Raw genomic sequence first — 25,417 nt, forward strand, 5'->3', positions numbered from 1 at the left:
GAGGTACAATGGGAGACAAAAGTACAAGACATTCGAAATCCATCAATACATATATTGGCAATGAAAGCCATTCATGAGTATATTTTTGTTTTTGGAGTTTCTAGTTGCATTTTTTCAAGGTTTAAATAGAGTTTGAAGTGGAATTTTATGAATTCTTCATAAGAAGACGTGTTAAAATGTGCAAACTTTAAGTTGCTATAATTCTTAAACGGTGCAGTGAATCGAACCCAAACTTTGGTAATTGCATTAATTTAGGAAGAATTATACAGCAAGGAGCAAAACTGAACCAATAAACCACAAGTTTTGTATAAATCATTATTTATTGCTAGGAATATAGAAGAATAACCAAAAATCAACATTATAATTATTTTTATCATAGTTACAAGTAACTTAAGAAATTTTTTTCAATAATAATTAATGTCTCCTCGTTTAGCAATGACAACAAAAATAGATTGACTCGGTTTTGAACCGGTCCCTACAAGAAATGTTTACGTGGAATGTTCTAGTAGTATGTTTACATCTAGCACTTTGGTATGTTTAAAAACTATTAGTCTACGTCTTAACACTCAGTTCTTCGCAATCAGTCCAACGGAAAAGCACGCAAGTGAAGTAAGAATAAATATGAAGTCAATTGCTCCAAATTGTGTAAAAAAAGTCATTTCTCTTTTGAACGACGGCTTGTCAACGCGTAAGACGGCGAAAACTTGCAGTGTTAGTCAATCGACAGTGCAGAGAATCAGAAAAAAATACTGTAAAAGTATATAATTAAATGTTGAAGGAAGACCAAAAGTATGATCACCGCAGGATGAACGAAGGATTATACGGTTTGTCAGATCTGGTGAATCTTCAAGTTCCATTATGGCTGCACAATTATTAAAAGAAGATACGAATATACAAATAAGTCAGTGAACAGCACGAAGAACACTCAAAGGAGCTGAGTTTAAAAGCATTAAGAAAAAAAAGAAGCCAATGTTATCGAAAAAAAATATTAAACGTCGTTTGGAATTTGCTACAAAATATCAAAACTCGACAACTACTGACTGGGAATTGGTCATTTGGTCAGACGAGACCAAAATTAACAGAATTTGTTCGGATGGCATGTCTTGGCGCTGGATTCGTAAAAATGAAAGGCTTAAACCACGACATGTGAAACAAACGTTAAAGCATGTAGGCGGATCCCTAATGTTCTGGGGGTACCTAACAGCATTTGGTGTTGGATCACTGCACCGAACTAATGGCATCATGAATCAGTACATGTACAAGGATATTCTACAAGATCATCTCATAGATGCTGTTGAAAATATACCTTTCGAAGAAAAAAAATGTAATTTTCATGCATGACCGAGACCCTAAGCACACTGCTAAAAGTGTAAAAAATTGGCTCAGTACTAAAAAATGTTCTGTTCTGGATTGGCCTGCACAGAGCCCCGACCTCAACCCCATAGAGAATCTATGGGGTTTACTAAAAAGACGACTTCGGGATTCATATGACTCCCAACCAACTTCAATCACGGATTTGTATGACAGAATTCAAGAACAGTGAGAACAATTATCTCCGGATCATTGCAAAAAATGAGTAGAAAGTATGCCAAAGCGAATTAGTACAGTTTTACAAGCACAAGGGTTGCGGACGAAATATTAAAAATTAATAATATATTAAATATCGCCAAGTATTGGACGTGGTGCAAAACCGAGTCAATCTATTTTTGTTGTCATTGCTAAACGAGGAGACATTCATTATTGAAAAAAATTTCTTTAGTTACTTCTAATTATGATAAAAATAATTATAATGTTGATTTTTGGTTAATCTTCTATATTCCTAGCAATAAATAATGATTTATACAAAACTTGTAGTTATTGGTTCAGTTTTGCTCCTTACTGTATCTTGTCAAATTTTCAATTGTTGCGTTTTTATATACCTCCAGAACATCCTCAAAGATCCGTCGGGTTCGCGTGCTTCACTATACACAGGAAGTAGAATCGGTTGGTCATGATCAGAAGTCAGACGATTCCAGTGTGGCCAGATTGATATTGAAACCAACATCTTTTCCCCCTCCAGGCTCTCCACCTTATCCCCTTCCACTATCCTATTCCACCGTTCAGTCCCTACCGCGCACGCGCAACTTGTCTTCCATTCGCCTCACTCTGCCTCACTCTATTCTCGTCGCGCAACGTGTCACATATTACTCTGGTCATGAGAGAGGGGGTACTTGTATTCCCCCCGATTCCTTTTCGATTACCCCTATCTGGACACACTGGACGATTCCTATGCGACAGCACGTGTATTCGCTGCATTTTCAAACTCGACACTATAAAGTGTTATATTTTTTCGTTTATTTAAGGAAAATCTAGAATGTCCATCACTAGTCGAACACCCCCTTCATGTTTTCAAAAAATGTATAATAATAAATGAATTTATAAGGTCCCAGCTCTGAAGCATTTATAACAAATTCTCATATTACTTCAAAGGTAAATTGTTTAAATTGTATATATAATTTCGTCGGAACATTTTAACGTGATTCGACAATACCGATCATTTTCTGCAAATACAGTCGAGCCGGGGCGAAGCCATGTTACAATTGAATAGACCATGAATTATTGAGAATGAAAAATGAGCAGAAAAGCATGTTTAATCTCGACTTGTCAATTAACCTACACCGAAAGAAATATTCAGCCTCGCTTAAAGCTTAATATAAAACACACGAACGCTAACTGGGCTGCTTCCAGCAGGCTTCTTCGATGAGATCTTGGCTACACTCTACAAATATTAGTACATGACTACTACAAATAGAGAAAACTCTCCTGAAATCGAAACAGAGAATTTGTAACTCAACTTTTCGTATATTAGATAGCCCGCAATATTTTCATTCAAATGTAATTCGATTTATTTAAGACATGCACTACACTGTGCGAAAGACAGAAGCAAGCATTTTTCTATAGTTCAGAATATAGTAAACTGAAATACAAAATTTTATATTAATCGATCATTCACATTTTTCTGTACTGTTGTTTAGAAACCGTATATTTTATCATCGAGAAGAAAACATAAAAGCACGTAAACAGAGTTTCAGTAGTATTCAGTATAGTGTTGATTCCGTATTTCATTTCAAAAGGCAGTTAATCATTAATCAATTGACAAAATCCGATTGACGACTACAATTGAAAGGAATGTAATCGTTAATCGCAATTAACGACTAAAGTAGAAATTTAACTGTTATTCGCAATTAACGATTAATAAGCATTTAATCGTTAACCGCAATTTTTTAACGACTAAACCAGGAGATTAATTGCTAATTGCGATTAACGATTGAAGTAGAAAATTCGTCAATCGTTGATGAAATTTTTGCCCAACTCTGGTTTAGTTTTAGCGTTTATTATTTATTCTTTTTGCCACAAATGCATAAAGTCCACAGTCTAGTAATGACAAGTCGACCTCGGCGAATATTTTCGTTGTTACACGCGAAAGAAGTTTCTTGGAACGCGTCTCTTTGTGTTGTACGTATGTCGAGCTTTTCACCGATTTCCGGAGAAATTACGAGTAAGCAGAAAATGTCGGCTGTGTGTGCCGGTAATCGTGAGATTATTTGTCCCTCTATTCTTAGATAATCGCGCTTTGTGTTACAAATAGTATCCGGGGTGTTATTATCGTCACCGTCCCCGTATGACAAGCGTTGCACTCGCAGAAAGGGATCGGTTGTAGATTGCCGGACGAGTCCGCCGGTGTTTTGTCTTCGGCAAAAGCAAAAACGAGAAACCCGTGGGTGTATCCGATAGTTTATGTGACATCTGCTGTTGCCGGACCTGAGAAACACGTTTATATAGGTGACAAATCTTTCAGATCGCTCGCCGCCGACACGTTTGTCCTTTCATCTCCCATTTCCCACCTACCAACAGTTCTTCGACAATCTTTTTCCTGAGTAATGCGTCAATTCATAGTAGTTAGTGTTTAGGTTCCGAAGCACCGTGTAGCAGGAAGCCTGACAGTTAGCCAGAAGTCAAACTAGGATATTTTTGGGTCTACGAGAAAGTGTCTATGGTCCACACATCAGAGATTATACAGTTGGGAGCAAAACTGATCACACACACTGTAAATCAGAATAACTTTTTTATGAATGGACCAAACTACTTCAATTTCTCTGTAAGGCTAGATGAATTAGTTTAGTAAATGGCGTCTAAAAAATATGTTGAAAAAGTGCTTTCGGTCGGAATTGTGAAAAACAATAGTAAAGATTGATTTTTACAAGTTTTTTAGCTGGGCCAATAACGAAAATTTAAAAGATGTGTATGGTGAACTTGTATAAATTATATACATGTATGCTCCGAAAATTTCATTGAAATTGGTTAATTGGTTTGAGAGTTATAAACGATCAAAAGTGGTAAAATCTTGAAAATCTTGAAAAATTGCAATTTTTACCACTTTTGATCGTTTATTACTCGTAAACCAAGTAATTTCAATGAAATTTTCGGAGCCTATATAATTTATACAAGTTGACCAAACACATCTTTCAAATTTTCGTTATTGTTTACGAAATAAATCTACTATTGTTTTCCACAATTCCGAACAAATGCATTTTTTCACCACACTGAGAAAAAAATCCTGTCGAAAAAAAAAAAAAATATATGTTGATTCAATAAGATGTACTATTGAATAGTGCCAATATCATATGAACTTATTTTAATATTTAATACTATTGAATTTCAATAGCAAAACTCATTTCCGCCAATCATATAAGCGAATAGCTTGACCATCAATGTTTTCAAAAAAATAAGATATGGCCTCAAACCAATTCCAGTATAAATCAATACATTTCTCAAATTTTTTTAACAACATATCTGATTGAAGGAAAAAAAGAAATATTACGAATAATAATGTACGGTATTGAATCGAATAATATTTTCAATCATTTCATGATAGACAATTCAAATACATCACGATTTGCTTCTAAATTTCATACTATTGAAAAAGAATACATTGATATTCATCGAAGTAAAAAAATTACAATAACACGCGTGTTATTGAAGTAACTACTTTTTTTTCTCAGTGCATAAGTCGTTTGGTCCATTCATAAAAAAAATATTCTGATTTAATGCGTGTGTGATCAGTTTTTCTCTTAACTGTAGTTCGTTTCTTTTCGAAAAAAGGGATCAGGGTATATCGATGGTCACAATAGCCGTCTATCATTCTTTGACCTCCATGGTATCAGAGTTCGACAGTAATTGATCATCTTGTAATTATTACTTTCTCTTTTATTTTTAGAACCTCCATGCAGGTTTATTTCTGCTTACAGGGGAGTTTGTGTATCTGCATACAGGGTGTTTGCGGTAAATTGAACTAGCGTTTTTCTTGTAAACAGTAATTGTTACAAGAAAAATGAAGGAATAAGAACTCACACTACATCTTACTGACAACACGATAACCTACGGCAATTTTCTGTATTCACATCATTTTTCGAGAAACGGAAGTGACTTTCAGGTTTTTTACCTTAAAGGAACCAGTTTTCGATCATTTTCGAGAGCTTTACGCTGAAGTATTGGCTTTGAACGTAATAAAACCCTAAATAACAGACTTTTTCCTGCTAATAGATAAATTTATGCTTAAACTTTCGATCTACATATTTCTTTTATTTCTGACCTTGGAAGTCAACGTGTTACATATGAGTGAATTCATCTTGACCCGACCCACGCATTCACGTTACATTAAAAACACATATAGCATTCCATTGTCAAAAATGTCAAACATCCAATTTCCTATCCTAGGAGATTTAGTGGTTCAAAAGTTACAAGTGTTTAAAGTTGAGCGATTTACAGTGTTTTTTACAGGAAAGAGTGCCGGAATGTTGGTATGTAGTGAATGACCCTAACCGCTTACTGAGCGGAGCCTCTAGATAGCAGCACCTACACAGACCACCCCACAGACACTTCATTTCACAAAAAAGAGACATTGGCGACCAAAATCATATAATTTAACATCATTAGAGTTTTCTATACGGATTTGTGAAAAGTAAAATCTACTTTAATGATCCAGAGACGGTTGACGTACTGAAGACAATATCACGGCCGCCATTAATGGAAAACAATTGCAGTTATGTGAAAACATAATGGGAAATTGCGATTAATGAAAAATAACCCAGATAGCACAAAGACGTCTTTAAGACATCTGCAGTTAGACATTCAGACGTGGAATTGACATAAAAAGTGTAATAAAAGTAACAATTGCAATAAAAATCACAATAAAATTAATAAAAATTGAAATTGAAGTTGAAATTGAAGTTGAAATTGAAGTTGAAATTTAAATTTAAATTTGAAGCAAAAACACTAACTCGAACAACTAATACCAATGCTAATATGTACTGTTAGATTATGGGTATATAAAAACCACACTGTTTTATGGTCTTAAAGACGTCTTTTTATGACGTAGGACTTTGTACGTTAAATTATAGAAGTAAGATAAGTGTCAAACAATTTGTGTTTTTTCGCTCAATACAATTTATCTCAATTTATCTCAATATAATTTTAATCATTCAATAGAATGTAATTTAAACAATTATTTGATCATTATTATAAAGGTATAAACACATTATTTAATATACTAATTTACCACTACATGGTTAATAATGATATTAAATGAAATTAAAATTTTCATGTTTCTTTACTAAAAATTTAATAATTAACAAGCGCGTCGTCTATTAGTTACTTGAAACGATTTATTTCGATAAATAGCTGGTTCGTCTATCATTCTTTAAAAATTCAGCAATTATGTCGTTAAGTTTAGTACGGCAGTTACTGTTTTCCTTCAACATCTCGGGCTATTTTCACCGATCGAATGCCGGAAAGATATTAATAAGAATCGCTATTAGAGTACACCAGTAGTGTTAAGCGGTAGACATTATTAGAACGCAGGCGAGGGAAAGATCGACGGATTCGTTAACAGTATTAATCAGTTTGTGCGTTGCATCGATGCAGTTTTGTAACCCGAGAGTTTGTTAGTAATTCACCACGTGTAGTATTCAACCACGTGGTCCTTCGAATAATAAAAAAAAACGTATAGTTCTTCGAAAAACACTCATCTCTTATTAGTTTTGTAGAGTATTTTATAAAATATTAAATTGTGAATTTACGTTTAACAAAATTATAGATAATATATTATCCGTCACATAAATGTAGTTTTTGTACTCTAACTGTAACTCTAACAATTTGTATAATAATTGCAAGTATATATATTTTATGACTTACAAAGTTAACTTTAAATATGAAATTAATTTTTCTGACATACATATTACTAAAGAATATTTAAAAATATAATATAATATATTTATAATATTTATATTATAATAAATTTATACATTTATAAATTGATAAAATTAGATAAAACAATTCATTCTTAGATGAAAATATAATTATACCAAATCTTTATTATTTTTTGCGGAGTATTGAACTCCCTAAATTTCTTTTCATTCCCACTGTACTTATAGGCATTGCGACACAGTTATTATCTTCCTTTTCAAATAGTGTAAAAGGCATTATAATAAACAATGAACTAGACTTCTGTTTAGCGACAATATAATTCTTTCACTTGATTATATTATAATATTCATATTGATACAAACTGCGTTGTAATCACGTTAACAGCAAAAAAATTTTTGATGTTCTATTTATTTAGTTTTACGTTTTGCAAATGTTCAAAATTGAATAACTAAACAATTGTAATGCTAGATTCAATTGTAATTAATTTGTATGATCAATAGTGTTGCTTATGAATAGCCATAGATTGAGCTATTTACATTCGACGCATGCTGCGACGCTAAAAGACCTCAGACATCGAGTGTTCGGATAATCGAGGGTGCTACTGTGGTCATGAATTTACGAATTTTTGACCGATCAAAGTGGCGGCAGTTCTTACAGTTCCGGCGTGAATAAAATAGTGAAAAATAGTGCCGCAATTTTACCTTAGAACAAATGAGTGACATTCACTTGTGTTCGATTTCGTGTGTAATCTGCAGTTTGGCACGACATTATAAGAGAAAATAAATGAATTAGCAACGGGTCTGGAGCGATGCAGCCTTCGGTACTCCGTGGGCAACGAAGAGTGTCAGAAGAATATAATGAAGCGGTACCGAGAATAGGTCGTACGAGCGGTTTTCGGGAATAGAGGCCTCTTGTTTCGTTAAAATGTTCTATGAATCGCCGGCGAGAGAAGTGTTTAGTTTTGCGAGAAGAGGTTCATCTCTCCGATGAACGAACACACGCGCGTCTTCGATCCAAGAATCGGAGGAAGAAGTTAGGGTTTCATGCGAGTGCACGAGCCGGACCGGAGAAAAATGGAACGGTTCGGCTTAGCTTCTAAATATTCCTCGCGTCAGTCAACGAACTCCTTTCGCGATGCACATCAAGATATCCACCCGTCGCTCTCTCTCTCTCTCTCTCTCTCTCTTCTCTCTTATTCTGTCCGGCACCCTCTATCTCCGTCCGCGTTTCTTTCCTCCGAATTTGTTTCTCAGGAAAATACTGAGTCCATTCTTCACGTTCGAAATCACTGGGGCTCGTGTACCCTGTCACGCGGGTCGTGACCACAAGGCAATTTGCACGAGGATCGAGCCATGGAATCTAAAAGGAACTTTTGCGATACGGGAATTTGGCTGAACGCAGAAATTTTGTACGGTTGGAAGAGGAGCCGCCGCCTGTCGACGCTGGCCGGACCGCACGCGCAGCTTCCACACGCCACGAAGAAGCAGAAGCGGAAGGCAGCAGCACGTTAGAACACGACACGACGCGGCACGACACGGCTCGACACGGCTCGACTCAAACTCGACTCGGCTCGACTGCTCGTGTTTGCTAGCCAGGGCATAGCACCTCCCGTAGGAGCCGCGAGCGAGGAGTCAACCCGCTCCAGGAATAGAAACACCAAACCCGAAATGTTCGAGCGTAGAAGCGCAACATTAAAACGCACCGCGTCGCGAGGGCCGAGACTCGCCGCGCCGCACGAACCCGCGAGAACTCGACCGCCGCCGCCACTGTGGGTTGAAACACGAAAAACGCGGACAAAAGTCATTTTTCTGACTAAACGAAACATGTAAAATTGTATTATTAACTTGTCAGTAGATAAGTGGGGCATCATTTTCTACATTTCATTTTCCAAATTTCCGTATCTATATCCTACAATTAAATGCTGAAGTTCAATAAAAATTCATGAGCTTATCTTCTCCTGAATTTTTTAGAATATCGTCTCATTTAGTACGTTATAACTTAATACACGTATGAGTAAAGATGTTTTGCATGTACTTAGCCGAAAGCGTGTTTCAAGACGAAAATAATAAGCATGGATTTGATATGCTTTTGTTGTATATAGCACCTATAAACATTGATGAAACAAAGAAATGAAACAATAAAATTTATACAACGTTATTGGTAGATATGTGTACAATAAAACTAAAAAGGTTTCACCTGCAGACAGCAGCAGATGTGTATACTGTCTCACAAAAACGATGACGCGCGAGGTGAATGCGCGGTTGCGCCGCACAGTGGGTAAAACCGATGAATTCTGTGTCAATTTTTTTTAAATGAAAGCTGAAACTTTGCATAATATGGGATAATTATGAAAATTGTGGTACGAACGTTTTTTAACATTGAGAAAATTCGTTAAACTTGCACAATTTCAAGAAAATTGTGGTTTTTCCAATTCTATGCACGGAAAAAATTTTTTCTTATCATGCTATATATCATTTCCAGTAGATTTCTTCACGCTGATTTCAAATCTGGTATCAAAATTTGTCTACGACCTCAGAATTTTGCAACAAATTGAATTTTTTGTGAACACAACTTATGAAATCATTTTTTCGTTTAAATGACTTGGTAACCCACTAGTTTGAAGGCATATTGTATTCTCATATATAAAACACATTAAAAATAATCATAATGAAGTATTTGAACGTTTACTTAACGTATATCTATAACATACAGTAGCGGACAAAAATTTAAGACCGCTCTAAAGAAAACGATACCTTTTTTAATATTGTACTATACGATTTGACAATAAAAAAAAATCATAGGCCGAGTCCCTCCGTGAACCCTCTATTTATATAAATCCGTTACTATCCGCGAACGTGAAATCACATACACATACATACACATCGGTGAAGAAGACAACAGTGAAGAGGATGACTACGGGATATGGTCCGGCGATTAACATAAAGTAAATTATACTATAATTTATACTATAAATAGCTTAAAAATATACCATTATTAATAATAAAACAATTAATAACATGTACGTCCCAATTCGAGAAAACCGTTTCTAAAAAACCTTACATAACTTTTATAGGTTTGGAATTAAATAAAATCTGATTGTTAATTTGAATTCAGCACCTCAAAATCTATAAAACGATACCATTTTTATTAATTTAAACTTAGAAATAGCTTCAGAAATGATTTTTGTCCGCGTTTTTCGCGTTTCAACCCACTGTACGCCGCCGCAATTTGCCCGAAAACGCTGAAGAAATTCAAACGAAAAGCTTACAATTTGTGGAACGACATCATATCAAGAGGATAGTCTGCTTCGAACACCTTCAAACAGTCAAATTTTCGATATTTTCGTCAACACATTATCGTCTACCGACGATTGTTCCGTAATTGTCCATGGCTCATGACTGAGGATTTTTAAATAGATCCTTCAACAGCAGCAGAAGCTTGAATAATAAACCAGCAACTCGTCCTCATTGACGCAATCTAATTATTTCGGATTATTGCGTAAACGAAGACTTTTAAGGTTCTATTTGATACAATACGATTATTAAAAGGTATGTTAATAGGTTCCGGCAGATGAAATTAAGTACACCGTGGTGCATAACTGCAGCGCCACTAACACTCGAGAGTTTTGAACGTTTACATCATGATTTCCAACTCTTAATAATACAGTATTCGCTCCGTAACTGTCGAAGAGATGTCCACCGTAACCGTGAAAATTGTATCCCCACCACTGGCGGATCCCCTTGGAACCAGTCAAGACGCTCTACGATCGGGCCAACGAGGGGTCAATCGTATCGGTGAGACTAACGCTAATGCAATCTAAGCAAAAGATTGCAACTTTTATAATTCTTTATATTTTTTATAATATTTTTCATTCTTCCACAAAATTCTTACACATTACTTTATGATAAATTGGGAATAACACATTACCTACCGGTGATTATTCCATAATTGTTGGAAGTGTGGTTCATGGCTGAGGATTTTTTAAAAGAATCCTTCAATAGCAACAGGAATTGTAATCATTAACCAACAATTCGCCCTCAATAAGAAAATCCAATAATTTCCTTCGGGATTATTGTGTAAATGAAGATTTTTAAGCCTCCATTTGGTGTAGGACAATTATTGAAAAGCCTATTAATAGGCTACCGGTAGATAAAGTGTTAAAAAAAAAGTACAAACGAAGCATGATACCGCAGTAATCGGTATAGTTAATTCAATGTATGTATTTGTTTGTAATGAAAGAAATCCAGAATTTTTGTTCCTTTGCTTTAATTGCAATTTTATACCAATAAATATTTACCTTAATTTAATAAGTTATATGTCATTTTAAAGCTTGTTTTACGCTCTATTTAATTATGCTTTTAATATTTAATTTTATCCAAATTTTTATCAAATTATTTTGCTTTTATTTCAGGATGTCAATACGCGAGATTTCCGCATTATTTTTTTCTATGAGTTCAAACTAGGCCGAAGTGGCGCTCAAGCGGCTAGGAATATCAACGAAGTATGGGGCGAAGGAAGTGTCAACAAATGCACAGTTTTATATTTTTAAATAATATTAAACTCTCTATAAAATTGTGTAATACTATTCCCCTCAATAATATTAAAATCAATTCTCATAATAACTTAATGTCACGATTAAACAATATTAAATTTTCTATAAAATTAATTTTCATATTATTGTTTTTATTAAAACAATTTTAATAAAATTGTTCTTTATTGTGAGTTATAGCACTTTAAAAACATCATTTTAAATCCTGCATTTCTATCTTTAGAACCTAATAGTAGTAGCTGCAGTTTTTCGCGAACATCTCAGAAACTAAGGTTGAGCGACGGGTCGATGAATACGAAAAAGTTGTTCAGAATGTCGAGTTCTACGATATATTTAAATTTTATTGAAATCAGTGAGTTGTAACCTTTGATGCACAATTACCCAAGATATTATCTATCCTTCGAACTATTTTGAAAAAGAAAACTATACCAAATTTCCCCGGGGACCGGAAATGTGTCGAGCGATACGGTGTTATTACCCATCGCCTATGTCAAACATTTATTTCAGTAATTTCCAGTGTGTTTTACAATATTGTGTCTTCAAGTGTAGACGACACGGCTGAAAATAAATATGCTCGAGCGTCGACGGAGCACGTGCCATGAAATCACTTTATGGCTTAAGTCGGGTAAAACACGACGCCGAAGGGAGCAATTAAAAATTGAAAACAGGGCGACGACGCGACGCTCAAGCTGCAGCCATCCCGCGTGCCGTGGTATTTTAATATTTCCACGGGTCAGGCATATTCTCTGAGAAAATAATCTGTACGCTTCCACAAACAGCTTTTTATGCTCTATAATCGCGCTAAAGAGTACGCACAATTATGGTCGAATTAATGGGACGAAAAATATGGAGAATCTAAAACTTTATACCCGCTCACCAACGACCATCTTTTAAAATCTTTCACCTGATTTCAACTTTCTCTTTCTATTTGAAACAACTGCATGATGTATTCTTTGAGATAATACAGAAAACGAACTTGGCAACATTTTGAATTTATTTCTCTTTTTACTGGTGTTATTATTAAGTTGTAAGTATATTTTGATACTTTTCAATCCTTATAATCTCCTTATTGTTCCAAATTATACTCACCCATTGTTTCCATGAATGCATAAAATCCGCAGTCTACACAGGGTGTTCCAAAAATGTTGCACTTCCTTTCAGGTCATCTCGAGTAATTTTTCCTTTACGGAAATGTTCTCCGCGGCTTCGTTAAATGACCTTAGGAATCGCCCCTTTCAAGGAACTCCAACATTTTTGTGAATAACAATTTTCTCAATAATTAAGAATTGAACTAAAAAAAACCTCTTGTACTTCATATTCAAAAGAATATTTGTTTGTTTCCCCGTATGTCCAATAGTTATACTGAAAAAAAATTCTTAAAAATCACTCGTTTTCACATGCATGTGCTTCAAGAAAGTGCAGACACAGAAAAATCAATTTTTCCAAGGTTCCAGACCAGAAGACCCCCGTAAGGTTAATTTAGACGGAGACCACGTGGCCAGAATGATCTACGAGGAAATCTCTAGTGGCACCAGTGGTCCACGTGCTAACTGCTTACATTCGAACGAACGAAGGAGGAAATCTCGCTCCCTCGGCGTGCATTCTCAAATAAATGGGCCAAAGTTTCCTCACGACGATACAATAAATATTAAGGTTAAATTCTACTAGAACGCCGGTTGTTCGAAAACGGTGCGCGTCTGTTTTCGAACTATATTAAGATCAATTACTTCGATATAAAGGGAATGTTAAAGTGTTGCTATGAAACTGGAAGATCATTGATCGACGTCCGTGTTAAGTTCGAGAAACTCTTGGACCACTACTCCGCGAATTAAGTTGACGATTTACCGGAATTTATGCGCCACAGTGTTGCGAGATGGTGCGTTATGAGGACCAAAAGACGTGCGGACTTTTCGAACCGTCTCTGAAAAATTTTCACCATTTTTTTTAGTGAATTTTCAGAATTTCTATGCGTTGCTCGATCGTGTAATTCTCCATGACTAAACCTCAATACTTCCTGATGCCAATTGTCAAAGATTAGTACTCTATGTTCGCCACAAAAAAAATGGCGAATAATTTAAAATGTCAGGTCATTTTGATACACCCTACACTTCGATGTTGAAAGGAACTGAATCTTTCACAAGTAGTACTCGAATCTTGGAAATCAGAACTGCATAGTAGCTTCTAAGCACTTTCTTGATTAAATTCGTAACTATATTTGCGATAGATTGTGAAATTATACGTAGTTATACATGTTGAATTAAATTATGCAGTAGAGGACAATATAACTGATTTTAAAGGTAAAAAACACTAATGATTAGAAAAATCAGAAAATTTCCGGTACGATATTCATAAAAGTTTCGAATCTGTTCGACCAAGATTCGAATATACTTGCAAGTATTATTTCCGTTTAACAAAGTACTTGTAAAAGGTTCGAAACTGTTTGGCATAGGTTCGAGTATACTTAGGACTACTATTTCTGTTTCTCGAAACACTTTTAGAGAGTTCGAATTCAATCAATCAAAAAGTTCGAACCTGTTAGCGAGGTACTTGATTCCATCCCTAATACTTGGCAGTTTGGGTTACCAGGGTTCTCAGTTGTGCATTACAGAGCTTAGAAAGTGCGTTGAGTGAACGAGGTTCGTCGAATTTGAGTTTCTTATAATCTTAATTCAAAATCATTGCGAATTATAGTAAGCGACTGTCGTAAAGGTTAAGACACGTTCCGCCTTTTACCTCAAAAATTAAATAGGGTGAGAATTACACAACAAAATGTACACCGTTGTAAAGGTATAGTTGGCAGCTACATTTTTGCTGCAGAAAGTATAATGGTAACGTTAACGGATAAAAAATTATAGCAAATTTTCTGAAGACAATGTTTTCGGCGACAAAAAAAGTTTCTCATATAAGTTTGGACATTTCAAAAACTCTGAAAAGTAAGTGTTGAAATTAAGTTAAAACGCCTTATATTCCATGTCAATTGAGTGTTTATTTTTTAGAGATCATTTGATATAAAAAAACATTGTTCACTCAATAATAACCGGTTTAATCTATTATTATGAGCGTATTTCAAGTGCACAGTTCTCTTTTAATGTCTTGAGGCTTTGGGAACACTTGAGACGTCAACCATACTTTGTTTGATACTTTTATATAAATTTTCGACACGTCAATTTATTCTACAACTTTCGTCCAAAATATTTCTCCGCATCTTTTCCATTTTTCCATGTATTTGGAAAAACAGAAATAGTACAATCTAAACTTGTCTTCTTTGGTTTCCAACATGTCTTTTATTTGATCACCTACTTTCCTACCACCTTTTATGTGGTAATGTCACTGTAGCAGTTACATACCATTTTTATCATTCAAAGAGCTTCTTTGTTCTCAAAGTCCTTTCCGATATTAAATATTTCAACTATCCGAATAGGTAATTACGTAACAGCGCAACGAGAAATTTACTGCTCAAAGAAATCCATTTATTCTTATATGATTTTTAATGTATTAGGTTGGCAACTAAGTCCGCGACCTCCACATTTTCTCAAACACTCATTTCTATATGTATTTTGTAAGCACGAGTATTTTATATCAAATTAATCGCAAAATTCAGAGCTTCCCAATGATATACAGTTCCGGAGAAATGGTCACTGAATGAGGTTATAATGATACAATAAAAGAATTACGAAACAAAAGGTCGCGAATTTAGTTGCCAATCTAATAGTAATCAAGATAGCTGGGACACCCTGTATATTGTATTATGGTAAAAGCCGCTAAAAGTCTGACGAAATATATTCTGATTATGTTTATAAAACAATCGAAAATAGCCACTTTTAGTGCTCCGTAAACCTAGTGTTAAGTCAATTTACCGAATAGCCCAATGGACCTATAATTATTCTCACTACTCCAGTAGTCGACAGTGGAAACATTGTCGCTGCAGTCCGTTCACAAAGACAAGAACTGTACGGCTACTGTGAATACACTGCACGGGAGTTTACGGGAAGAGCCAGTGGGACGCAAAAGAAATCGGCCACAACAATATTATCTTGGTTTAAATTCTGCCGCCCCTGTGACAAATGCAGCTCGCGTGAAAGCGCGTTCAAAGACCGTGCATATCGTGAAAAAGAAAATAATCAGTTTTGCCTTGTACTCGGTCCAAACGGTTAGAAACACCTACACGTCAATCAGCTCACTTCCCGTTTCCTCGACTCCTTAAACACAAATCAATCATATCCACACTACCGAGTTCTATTTGTGTGCTTTCCTCGGGAACACGTGTTTCATTAGTAAAACGTGTTGATTCCTGTGCCATGCCGCGCCGCGCCGCGCCGGTCCGTCGACAAGATAGGAAGCATCTCCTTCCATCAGAACCGTGTAGTTTTTATTCCTAACCGGGATAATGTCTATTGACTTCCTCTCAGGCTCCTGTATTCGATCTCACTGTATAGTGAATATCATAAATATGTACAATGCTCAATAACGTAGGCCCAGAGTCGCCAGATTAAGACTTATGTCCCCACTCTACCTTCTACGACGCTACTCCCCCACGTTAACTCTCTGTCGCGTATACATCCGGTAAGGAAATACAGTAAATCCTCATTTGCTGTCCGGGGTCGCCTGTGCGAACCCTGTCCAGTGTCTACTTACTTCACTGCCGGCCAACGCCGCGCCGCGCCGCACAGTGGTGCCGAACGCGAATCTAGCTGGACAAAATTATTCTAGCATTATTTTAAGACTTAAAGCCGTAGTTAAGTAGGTCTTTGGATTCGTCTTGACATCAGCTACAACAATATGTAACAACAAATACTTAGTGGCGTTTAAAAAATTAACATGATCATACTTTTTTTTATTAAAACAAAGAATTTGGTGAAATTTTTTTATTGGGATTTAAAGATGACTGAGTATCGATTAACTTTTGTTGGCAATATTTTCTTGCCAGATTATCCGAAATGTTGAAAACATCGTGGTGACAATTGGGCATTTGCACCGAAAAGCTTCCGAACCGAACCTTTTCATTGATTTCGCTGGTCAAAATTATTTACAATGTTTAATGATCCCGCAACGTTTTCAAATCACATGTAATATCATTTTGTAATTGTGTTCAAGTATTTTAAAAACATCATTTCATCTCAAGTGTTTACGTTTCTGTTGACAGGACGTTGACAGGAGGACAATTATGATATACCTTCACCTATACGCATGAATTCGTTATTTTGTCAGCTACAACATTACGTTAACGAAAATATATCATTCCATTTAAAAAAACATCGATAACCTTGAAATCTCATAAAAATGACCTTGATATTTTTTTTTCCCTTACACCGTTATATGTGGCCCTTCACATAGTATAACTTTGTCCTACGAAGTTTTTTTGTACAACGAAAAGTAACGGAGATATTTAGGTGTCCTGCTTTATCGAATTCACCCTGTATACTTTTATTTGGAAATTCATTTTTTTTTTTAGAAATTTAGTCACACCACAGTAACTTTTCTGCAGACTAAGATACGTGCAGCGGCCCCACCCACAATTTTATTGATATTGTGCGGAAAACAATGGTTTTAGGTTGAAAGATAACCCCCTAAAATTTTAAGTCGCTAACCCTTCGTATAAGGATGATATGAGGGTAAATACCCTTAACTGTATCATTTTTTTTCTCGGTCGTTAATTAAGATATTCGGATAAAAAAAATACGAAAATACTCGAACTTACCTCCTTCATATCATACATTTTTTTCACCGTTGTGATCAAATTATTAAGGGTGGAAAAAAATCATTTAATTTTTTAGGGGTGAGAATTGCAAGCAACCCTTCGAGGGAAATTTTTGGGTCACCCTTCAGTTTATAAATCTGCACTCACTTGTAATATCAAGACGTAGACAACCCACTGGTAATATTTTACGCTCCTAGTCGTCTCATGGGCAGTGATTGAATCATTTTTTCGCCGATTATACCAATCGTATTGATGGTGTCCAAAGGACGGCGCAATACCAGCTGCTGCGACGTTGCTTCCGGGTATTCCTAACATCGCTCCGGTCACAAAATAAGTGCTGTGTATCCAACAATATGCGTTGAAAGCCTCAACGGGTATGTCTCTGTGCGAATAGAAGGCTGAAGTCGCAGGAGGTTTTGCATAAAGGTGAACACACATTTTACTTGAATCATTTCAACTTCATGTTGGCATAAACTCTTTGCGAATGACAATTTTATTCATGTTGGATGTCAATATTCTAATATCCTCTGAAAGTGCAATAATGTCACGATATATTAAGTAATTATAAAAGTTTGGGTTATGTTCCCGAACATATTAAATATAAACGATTGTTTTGTGATCTCGTGGAGCAAACATATTAATTTGTGACATTTTTCTGGTTGAAATGACACCAAACGCGACACAATTTGGATCATATTTACCTGTTTAATTCACTGTACACATAAACACAAAGTTGTAGTGCTAGATCAAATCTTTACTGGTTTGAACACGGTGCAAAGTAATGATATGTCGTGACTGTCATAGCGTGATTCTACAGTTCTACTCTTCAGTTTTTCTCTTTATATTTTCGATGGTTAAACTTCACCTTACGGGACTAAAAATTTTGGATTTTTTGAAAATATAATCCTGTAGATTTCGACTAGAAAATGTCATAAAGTCAAGTTTTAATGTTAGGAATTCACCGGTTCAAAAGTTATACATGTTTAAAGTATTTTATAGCGATTCTAAGCGTTTTTGATAGGCAAGGGCGCACGTTGGTATGTACTCAGACATCGTCCAATGAGCTGAGCCGTCAGGAGGTTGGTCAGGGTTAGGTTCGTTGGTTCGACATATCAATTTTAAAGTTTCTTTTGTCCGCCACTGTAAATATGATTACCACAACACCTTTCGTTCGCAAAGAGTTTATCTTTAAGAATACCTCGTGTGGACACATTCTATTGGATTTCCCACGATCTGCTTGCTGCTGATAATCATGGAAAACGTTAATAACAATACGGTTGTCAACGCGTGCAGCCTGAAGGTGATACCGTCGTCTTTTACTCTGGGCACCTGAGAGACCACGGTTATTTCTATTCTCCTCTGTTTTGCGATATATGTACTTTGTTCGTACCTTTCGTGCTTTGCGTGCGAATTAAACTGGGTTCTCGTTAATCGCTTGCGAGAGTGTTTACTTAAAGGAATTTTTACTGAAAACCAAATAACAGTGGCGCACAATGGTCGGAAAGCGCTAAAACGTGGCCAGAATGGCATAAATGCACAAATATCCGGAGTCTAATTATCACCGCCGAGGTGTTAAGCTATCGAAGTTAATGACGATCAACCACCGTCTCTTTTTTTGCAACTAACGAGAATCCAGGTTTAAACGTTGTTCGGTGAGTCAATCGGTAGAAGAACACTTACGCGCAGCAGATAATAAAGCCCTGTGGCGATATCGATCATCTTCAATTCGTTCGTTTTCTTGTTCCGAAGAATCCCATTGAACGACGGAACCAATACACCGTTTACATAATATCCTGCGGTGGTGTCTACGATTGACGTATACTTCATACTCGAACGATTAAGACCGTGCCGATCTCAACGTGAACAAGCACCGATTTCTTCCAGGATTTGTCATTTCTAATCTTGGTGGACCGTCGACGCACTGATTCACGGCATGACCCAATTGACAATGAGAAAAAAAGACCGTGTATAACACTCGAAGATCTTCTCAGTCGTACCATCGACACCTGAAGCACAAGTTCTAGTCGAAAACTGACTGAAAACGCATCCGCGAAGCGAAACAGTCACCGATTGCCAAAACACGATCGCCACGACTGTTACTTTTCTCTGATCTCTTTTAGTTCCGTCCAATTTTATTTTTGTAGTTTTTACCCTTGTCTCTCCTCCCGCATCTTTTCTCTCTTTCTCAACTCTCTCTCTCTCTCTCTCTCTCTTTCTCTCTCTGTCTCCCTTTCTGTTCCTCTAACTGTCTCGCTGCTTCTATAAACCGCTCCCCCCGAATCTACGTCGGCGTTGATGCGAACACACGATTCCATCTACCGGCTTGTCTAGAGATGGCCTCAACACGCTTTTGATTTGTCCGTCTTATGTTCTCTTCAAGCTCTTCAAATTGGCATGACAAGATCACTCGCGAACGGTACTCCATGGTACTTTCACACACTCGCGACGGATGACGCATACAGAGGCGGACAAAAAAAGTTTAAACTTGATATTTCCGTATATGAGTGATAGTAACGGAACAGCAAACCAACCAAAGAAATCATAGGAAATAAATTCACAAACATTTGCAAGTTTCTCATCCGAGAATGATATTTTCGTTCCTCCAGAACGCCGCTCTTTAACCATTAGGGTTGCTAATAAAAAACTAGTAAGGGATAGAGATGGGCTCACAGTGATTTTTCGTGATTGCTTCTGATTGGTGGAGAGCATAGGAACATAATTGTTCTTGGAGACTCTATGTAATAAAAAATAAAATGAATAAAAAATGAAAACAAGAAGAATAACGAATAAATTAATAATTAGTAATAACTAATGACTTTGAATTGTAAAAGAAAGTTCGGTTTAAAATTTTTTCGAACTTTAAACCTTGCGAAATGTTTTATATGAGTTATAACTAAATCGTTGAAATGATAACATACGTATTTGTACTTACCTTCGAACGTATTTATGTTACAACCGAATACCATTATTGTATTCAGTTAGTTCACTTTTATCCGTTTCATACGTATAAATTGATAATAAAATTCGTATCGGTTATTATTATATTATAAAAATACTTTTGTCACAAGAAGACCACGCGACAAGCCTTCCTATGTAAAAAAAAAGTCAGTTTGTCAATCTGTCGCGACACTGTCGCTCAGAAATCGTGAGAATAGTACAATTTTTTGAGAACAATGTTTAGAACAATCTCGTCCGTTGATCGCTAAATTCCCGCCTACGTTCTGTCGACAGTTGCCGCGTCATCGGGACCGGAGGGCATTTCAGGAAGGTCTGTCATCGAAATAAATGTGTCATCCGATCGCTACATTTAGTTTTATCACTCTAGTAATAATGTAAAAGACATCGAATTCTCCGTCTTGTTCGTCGTTTCTAGCGACGATCCTCTGTTTCAACGGTTGTCTGCAAAGAAATAAATTAGTGACTCCATGTTCAGACGTCATCATCAATCCTGGATGTCCTATGAAAGGGTTCGTTGAACCCACAAATTTCTTGCACCTCCAACTAGTACTCGGATTTATTTTTAAGCGTGCCGTTATTTAGATTGGCGCAAAAATAATTACAGTTTCGAAGCATAAACTTCATATTTAGAACGGTATTTACGCTTTAGCATCAAACACATTTGATGTGTATAAATAAAAGTGTAGCCATGGTGTTTCAGAATGAGTTTGAACAGGGAATATCTGGACAGACAGAATTTATTTTTTTGGATTAGGGTTTTGGGTACAGGAGGTGAGATGGATAAAAGCGTTCGGACGCTTAAGTTTCAATGCGCAAACATTTTCTCAAAATTCACACGTGTACTCTAGCTAGGTTTCGCGGTACATACTCTAAACAGGCGTCCAGGAATTATCCTGTACTCTCCTGTATCGAACTCGGGCGTCCAGGAGATGTTTCTGTCCTCTCTCGTTCGACAGGCGTCCACGTATTATCGCCGTACTCTCCTGTCGGGGCTGCTATTCGCTAACCAAGAGCGGCCGTGGTCCTTACCTCGTCCTCTCTTCATTCTGTACCGAGCAGATATTTCAGACGATGTTGGTTTCAATATTAAAAGCAAAACTCAAGGACAAAGAATAACTAGAAATATATTATTGAAGCATAATTTTTTAGGAAAATCAACAATATTTCAAATTTTATATAAAGACACCCCAATTTGTAATTTCAAAACATTTCATAAACGAGAATTATTACCTTTCACTATTTTATACATAAATGTTCCAAGAATCGCGATCTGTGAGAACAGAAATATGTTGAAAAGACTTTACTGTAAAAAATTAGATGGCAAGGTGGTCAAGGGTCAAGGTTACATCTTGTCCACATCGTTGGCAAAAGGAATTATTATAAACATTAATTAGCTAGAATTAATAAATGTATCATTATGTTGAATAAATCAATGCGTGCGGATGTTCATGGTTTAAAAGTTATTCTCGATCTCGAGTTTTATTGTCTATTTTCACGAAAAAATTAGATGGCAAGGTGGTCAAGGGAGTGCTCGTTAACATCATTAACAAAAGGAATTGTTATAAACATTAAACAGCCAGAAATAATAAATTTATCTGTGAATTGTATTGAATAAATTAATGCGTGCGAATGTTCATGGTTTAAAAGTTATTCCATATCTCGAATACTATTAGTCACTTTGACTAAAAAATTAGGTGGTCAGATAGCCAAGGGATTGCTTGTGGACATCGCTGTAAAATAGAATTGTTATAAACATTAACCAGCTGGAAATAATAAATTTATCAATAATTGTCACGGCGATCGACATCGATCGATATTCGGCGGAGTGGGGGGCGCCGCTCGAGCTCGGCAGATCGGCGAGAGCTCACCGGCGGTCAGTCAGTGGGGGCGTGGGAAGCGGGGTGAGCGGACGTGCTGCGGGACCAGGAGCGCCAGGAGAACCGGAGGGACCAGAGGCGGACCAGAGGTGGACTAGAGGTCATCTACAGTTACCCTGGCCTACCTTCAACTGTCAATTCAAGGAACAACGGTAAGTTTGATTACTAATATTTTTCAAAACTGCTTTTGTCTTTTTAAATTCGTCCTTCATACTTTTGAAATTTTTATCGAGACTTTCAATGAAGACTATTGAGTCTTCTTCAAATTTATCAATTTTATTCTTTATAAAAATTAAATTTTGAGCGTCCCACTCGTATGCAGGATTATAATTGCTCTTGTGAGCTGCTTCGTTGGTGGTTTTCGCACTCGTGTGCGGAGTTATAGTTATTCTCTTAAGATAAGAGTACTTGTCCACGTCGTTGGCAAAAGGAATTATTATAAACATTAATTATGTGGCTAGAATTAATAAATGTCTCATGGCATTATCTTCTATATAATAAAAATCAATTTCGAATAAATTAATGCGTGCGAATGTTCATGGTTTAAAAGTTATTCTATATTTCGAGTTTTATTGTCTATTTTTACGAAAAATTTAGATGGCAAGGTGGTCAAGGGAGTGCTCGTTAACATCGTTAGAAAAAGGAATTGTTATAAACATTAAACAGCCAGATATAATAAATTTATCTGTGAATTGTATCGAATAAATTAATGCGTGCGAATGTTATGGTTTAAAAGTTATTACGTATCACGAAAACTATTAGCCACTTTGACTAAAAAATTAGGTGGTCAGATAGCCAAGGGATTGCTTGTGGACATCGCTGTCAAATAGAATTGTTATAAACATTAACCAGCTGGAAATAATAAATTTTTCAATAATTGTCACGGCGATCGACATCGATCGATATTCGGCGGAGTGGGGGGCGCCGCTCGAGCTCGGCAGATCGGCGAGAGCTCACCGGCGGTCAGTCAGTGGGGGCGTGGGAAGCGGGGTGAGCGGACGTGCTGCGGGACCAGGAGCGCCAGGAGAACCGGAGGGACCAGAGGCGGACCACAGGTGGACTAGAGGTCATCTACAGTTACCCTGGCCTACCTTCAACTGTCAATTCAAGGAACAACGGTAAGTTTGATTACTAATATTTTTCAAAACTGCTTTTGTCTTTTTAAACTCGCCTTTCATACTTTTGAAATTTTTATCGAGACATTCAATGAAGACTATTGAGTCTTCTTCAAATTTATCAATTTTATTCTTTATAAAAATTACATTTTGAGCGTCCCACTCGTATGCAGGATTATAATTGCTCTTGTGAGCTGCTTCGTTGGTGGTTTTCGCACTCGTGTGCGGAGTTATAGTTATTCTCTTAAGATAAGAGTACTTGTCCACGTCGTTGGCAAAAGGAATTATTATAAACATTAATTATGTGGCTAGAATTAATAAATGTCTCATGGCATTATCTTCTATATAATAAAAATCAATTTCGAATAAATTAATGCGTGCGAATGTTCATGGTTTAAAAGTTATTCTATATTTCGAGTTTTATTGTCTATTTTTACGAAAAATTTAGATGGCAAGGTGGTCAAGGGAGTGCTCGTTAACATCGTTAGAAAAAGGAATTGTTATAAACATTAAACAGCCAGATATAATAAATTTATCTGTGAATTGTATCGAATAAATTAATGCGTGCGAATGTTATGGTTTAAAAGTTATTACGTATCACGAAAACTATTAGCCACTTTGACTAAAAAATTAGGTGGTCAGATAGCCAAGGGATTGCTTGTGGACATCGCTGTCAAATAGAATTGTTATAAACATTAACCAGCTGGAAATAATAAATTTTTCAATAATTGTCACGGCGATCGACATCGATCGATATTCGGCGGAGTGGGGGGCGCCGCTCGAGCTCGGCAGATCGGCGAGAGCTCACCGGCGGTCAGTCAGTGGGGGCGTGGGAAGCGGGGTGAGCGGACGTGCTGCGGGACCAGGAGCGCCAGGAGAACCGGAGGGACCAGAGGCGGACCAGAGGTGGACTAGAGGTCATCTACAGTTACCCTGGCCTACCTTCAACTGTCAATTCAAGGAACAACGGTAAGTTTGATTACTAATATTTTTCAAAACTTCTTTTGTCTTTTTAAATTCGTCCTTCATACTTTTGAAATTTTTATCGAGACTTTCAATGAAGACTATTGAGTCTTCTTCAAATTTATCAATTTTATTCTTTATAAAAATTAAATTTTGAGCGTCCCACTCGTATGCAGGATTATAATTGGTCTCATGAGCTGGTTCTTTGGTTGTATTCGCGCTCATGTGCATGGTTAGGTTTGCGCTTATGTGCGGGTTTATATTTGCTCTCGTGAGCTGGTTACATTCGCATTCGTGTGCGTGATTTAAATCCGTATTCAACTGCATTGTTTCTAAATACGATTAGTCTGTTTCAGCTAGATTACAACAGCCCGCTGCTAACAAAGACGACACACCAAATGAAGAGGACACATTAACGAAGAGGAAGAAGACTACAGTGTATTTTGAAGTTAGTTATATACGATCTATATATTAAGATTGTATATCATCGTTGTAAATATGTCGTGTTTCACAAGTCCCTCTTCCTACAAATTTTCTCATCTTGTTTGAAATTGGCATTCCTCCGATCGGAGGTCCCCCAGGGGCTCACTCACGGCCGCATCCGTGAGTGAGTACGGGGAGTCGCGTCCCCGGGGCACCCGAATCGCCTATAGGCCGCACCCGTGTGCGGGGTTAGTTTGGCTCTCGTGAGCTGGTGTTAGGTTGGCTCTCGTGAGCTGGTTACATTCGCATTCGTGTGCGTGATTTAATTCCGTATTCAAAATTGGCATTCCTCCGATCGGAGGTCCCCCAGGGGCTCACTCACGGATGGGGCCGTGAGTGAGTACGGGGTGTAGCGTCCCCGGGGCACCCGAATCGCCTATAGGCCGCACCCGTGTGCGGGGTTAGTTTGGCTCTCGTGAGCTGGTATTAGGTTGGCTCTCGTGAGCTGGTTAGATTTGCACTCGTGTGCGGGGTTAGTTTGGCTCTCGTGAGCTGGTGTTAGGTTGGCTCTCGTGAGCTGGTATTAGGT

At 36.9% G+C, this 25,417-nt stretch overlaps 1 protein-coding gene across 15 annotated transcripts in view; it reads right to left on the reverse strand.

Moving 5' to 3' along the window:
- Positions 1 to 19,624, reverse strand: part of Shakb (Innexin family member shaking B) — a 52,080-nt gene extending 32,456 nt beyond the window's left edge. For 5 of the 15 annotated variants that reach the window (XM_076447733.1, XM_076447731.1, XM_076447730.1 and 2 more), the window contains exon 1: positions 7,947 to 8,866. Coding sequence is in view for 2 of the 15 variants with exons in the window: in XM_076447725.1 (XP_076303840.1) it covers positions 17,640 to 17,874; positions 18,691 to 19,022 (567 nt within the window). In the remaining 13 variants the exon portion in view is untranslated. Of the gene's footprint in view, positions 1 to 7,946; positions 8,867 to 17,639; positions 17,875 to 18,690; positions 19,135 to 19,172 lie in introns of those variants that run through there. The other 10 variants (XM_076447734.1, XM_076447732.1, XM_076447740.1 and 7 more) reach the window with 7 other exon arrangements.
- Between the last annotated feature and the right edge of the window lie 5,793 nt (positions 19,625 to 25,417).

The sequence above is a fragment of the Lasioglossum baleicum genome, chromosome 3, assembly GCF_051020765.1.
Source record: "Lasioglossum baleicum chromosome 3, iyLasBale1, whole genome shotgun sequence".
NCBI lineage: Eukaryota > Metazoa > Arthropoda > Insecta > Hymenoptera > Halictidae > Lasioglossum > Lasioglossum baleicum.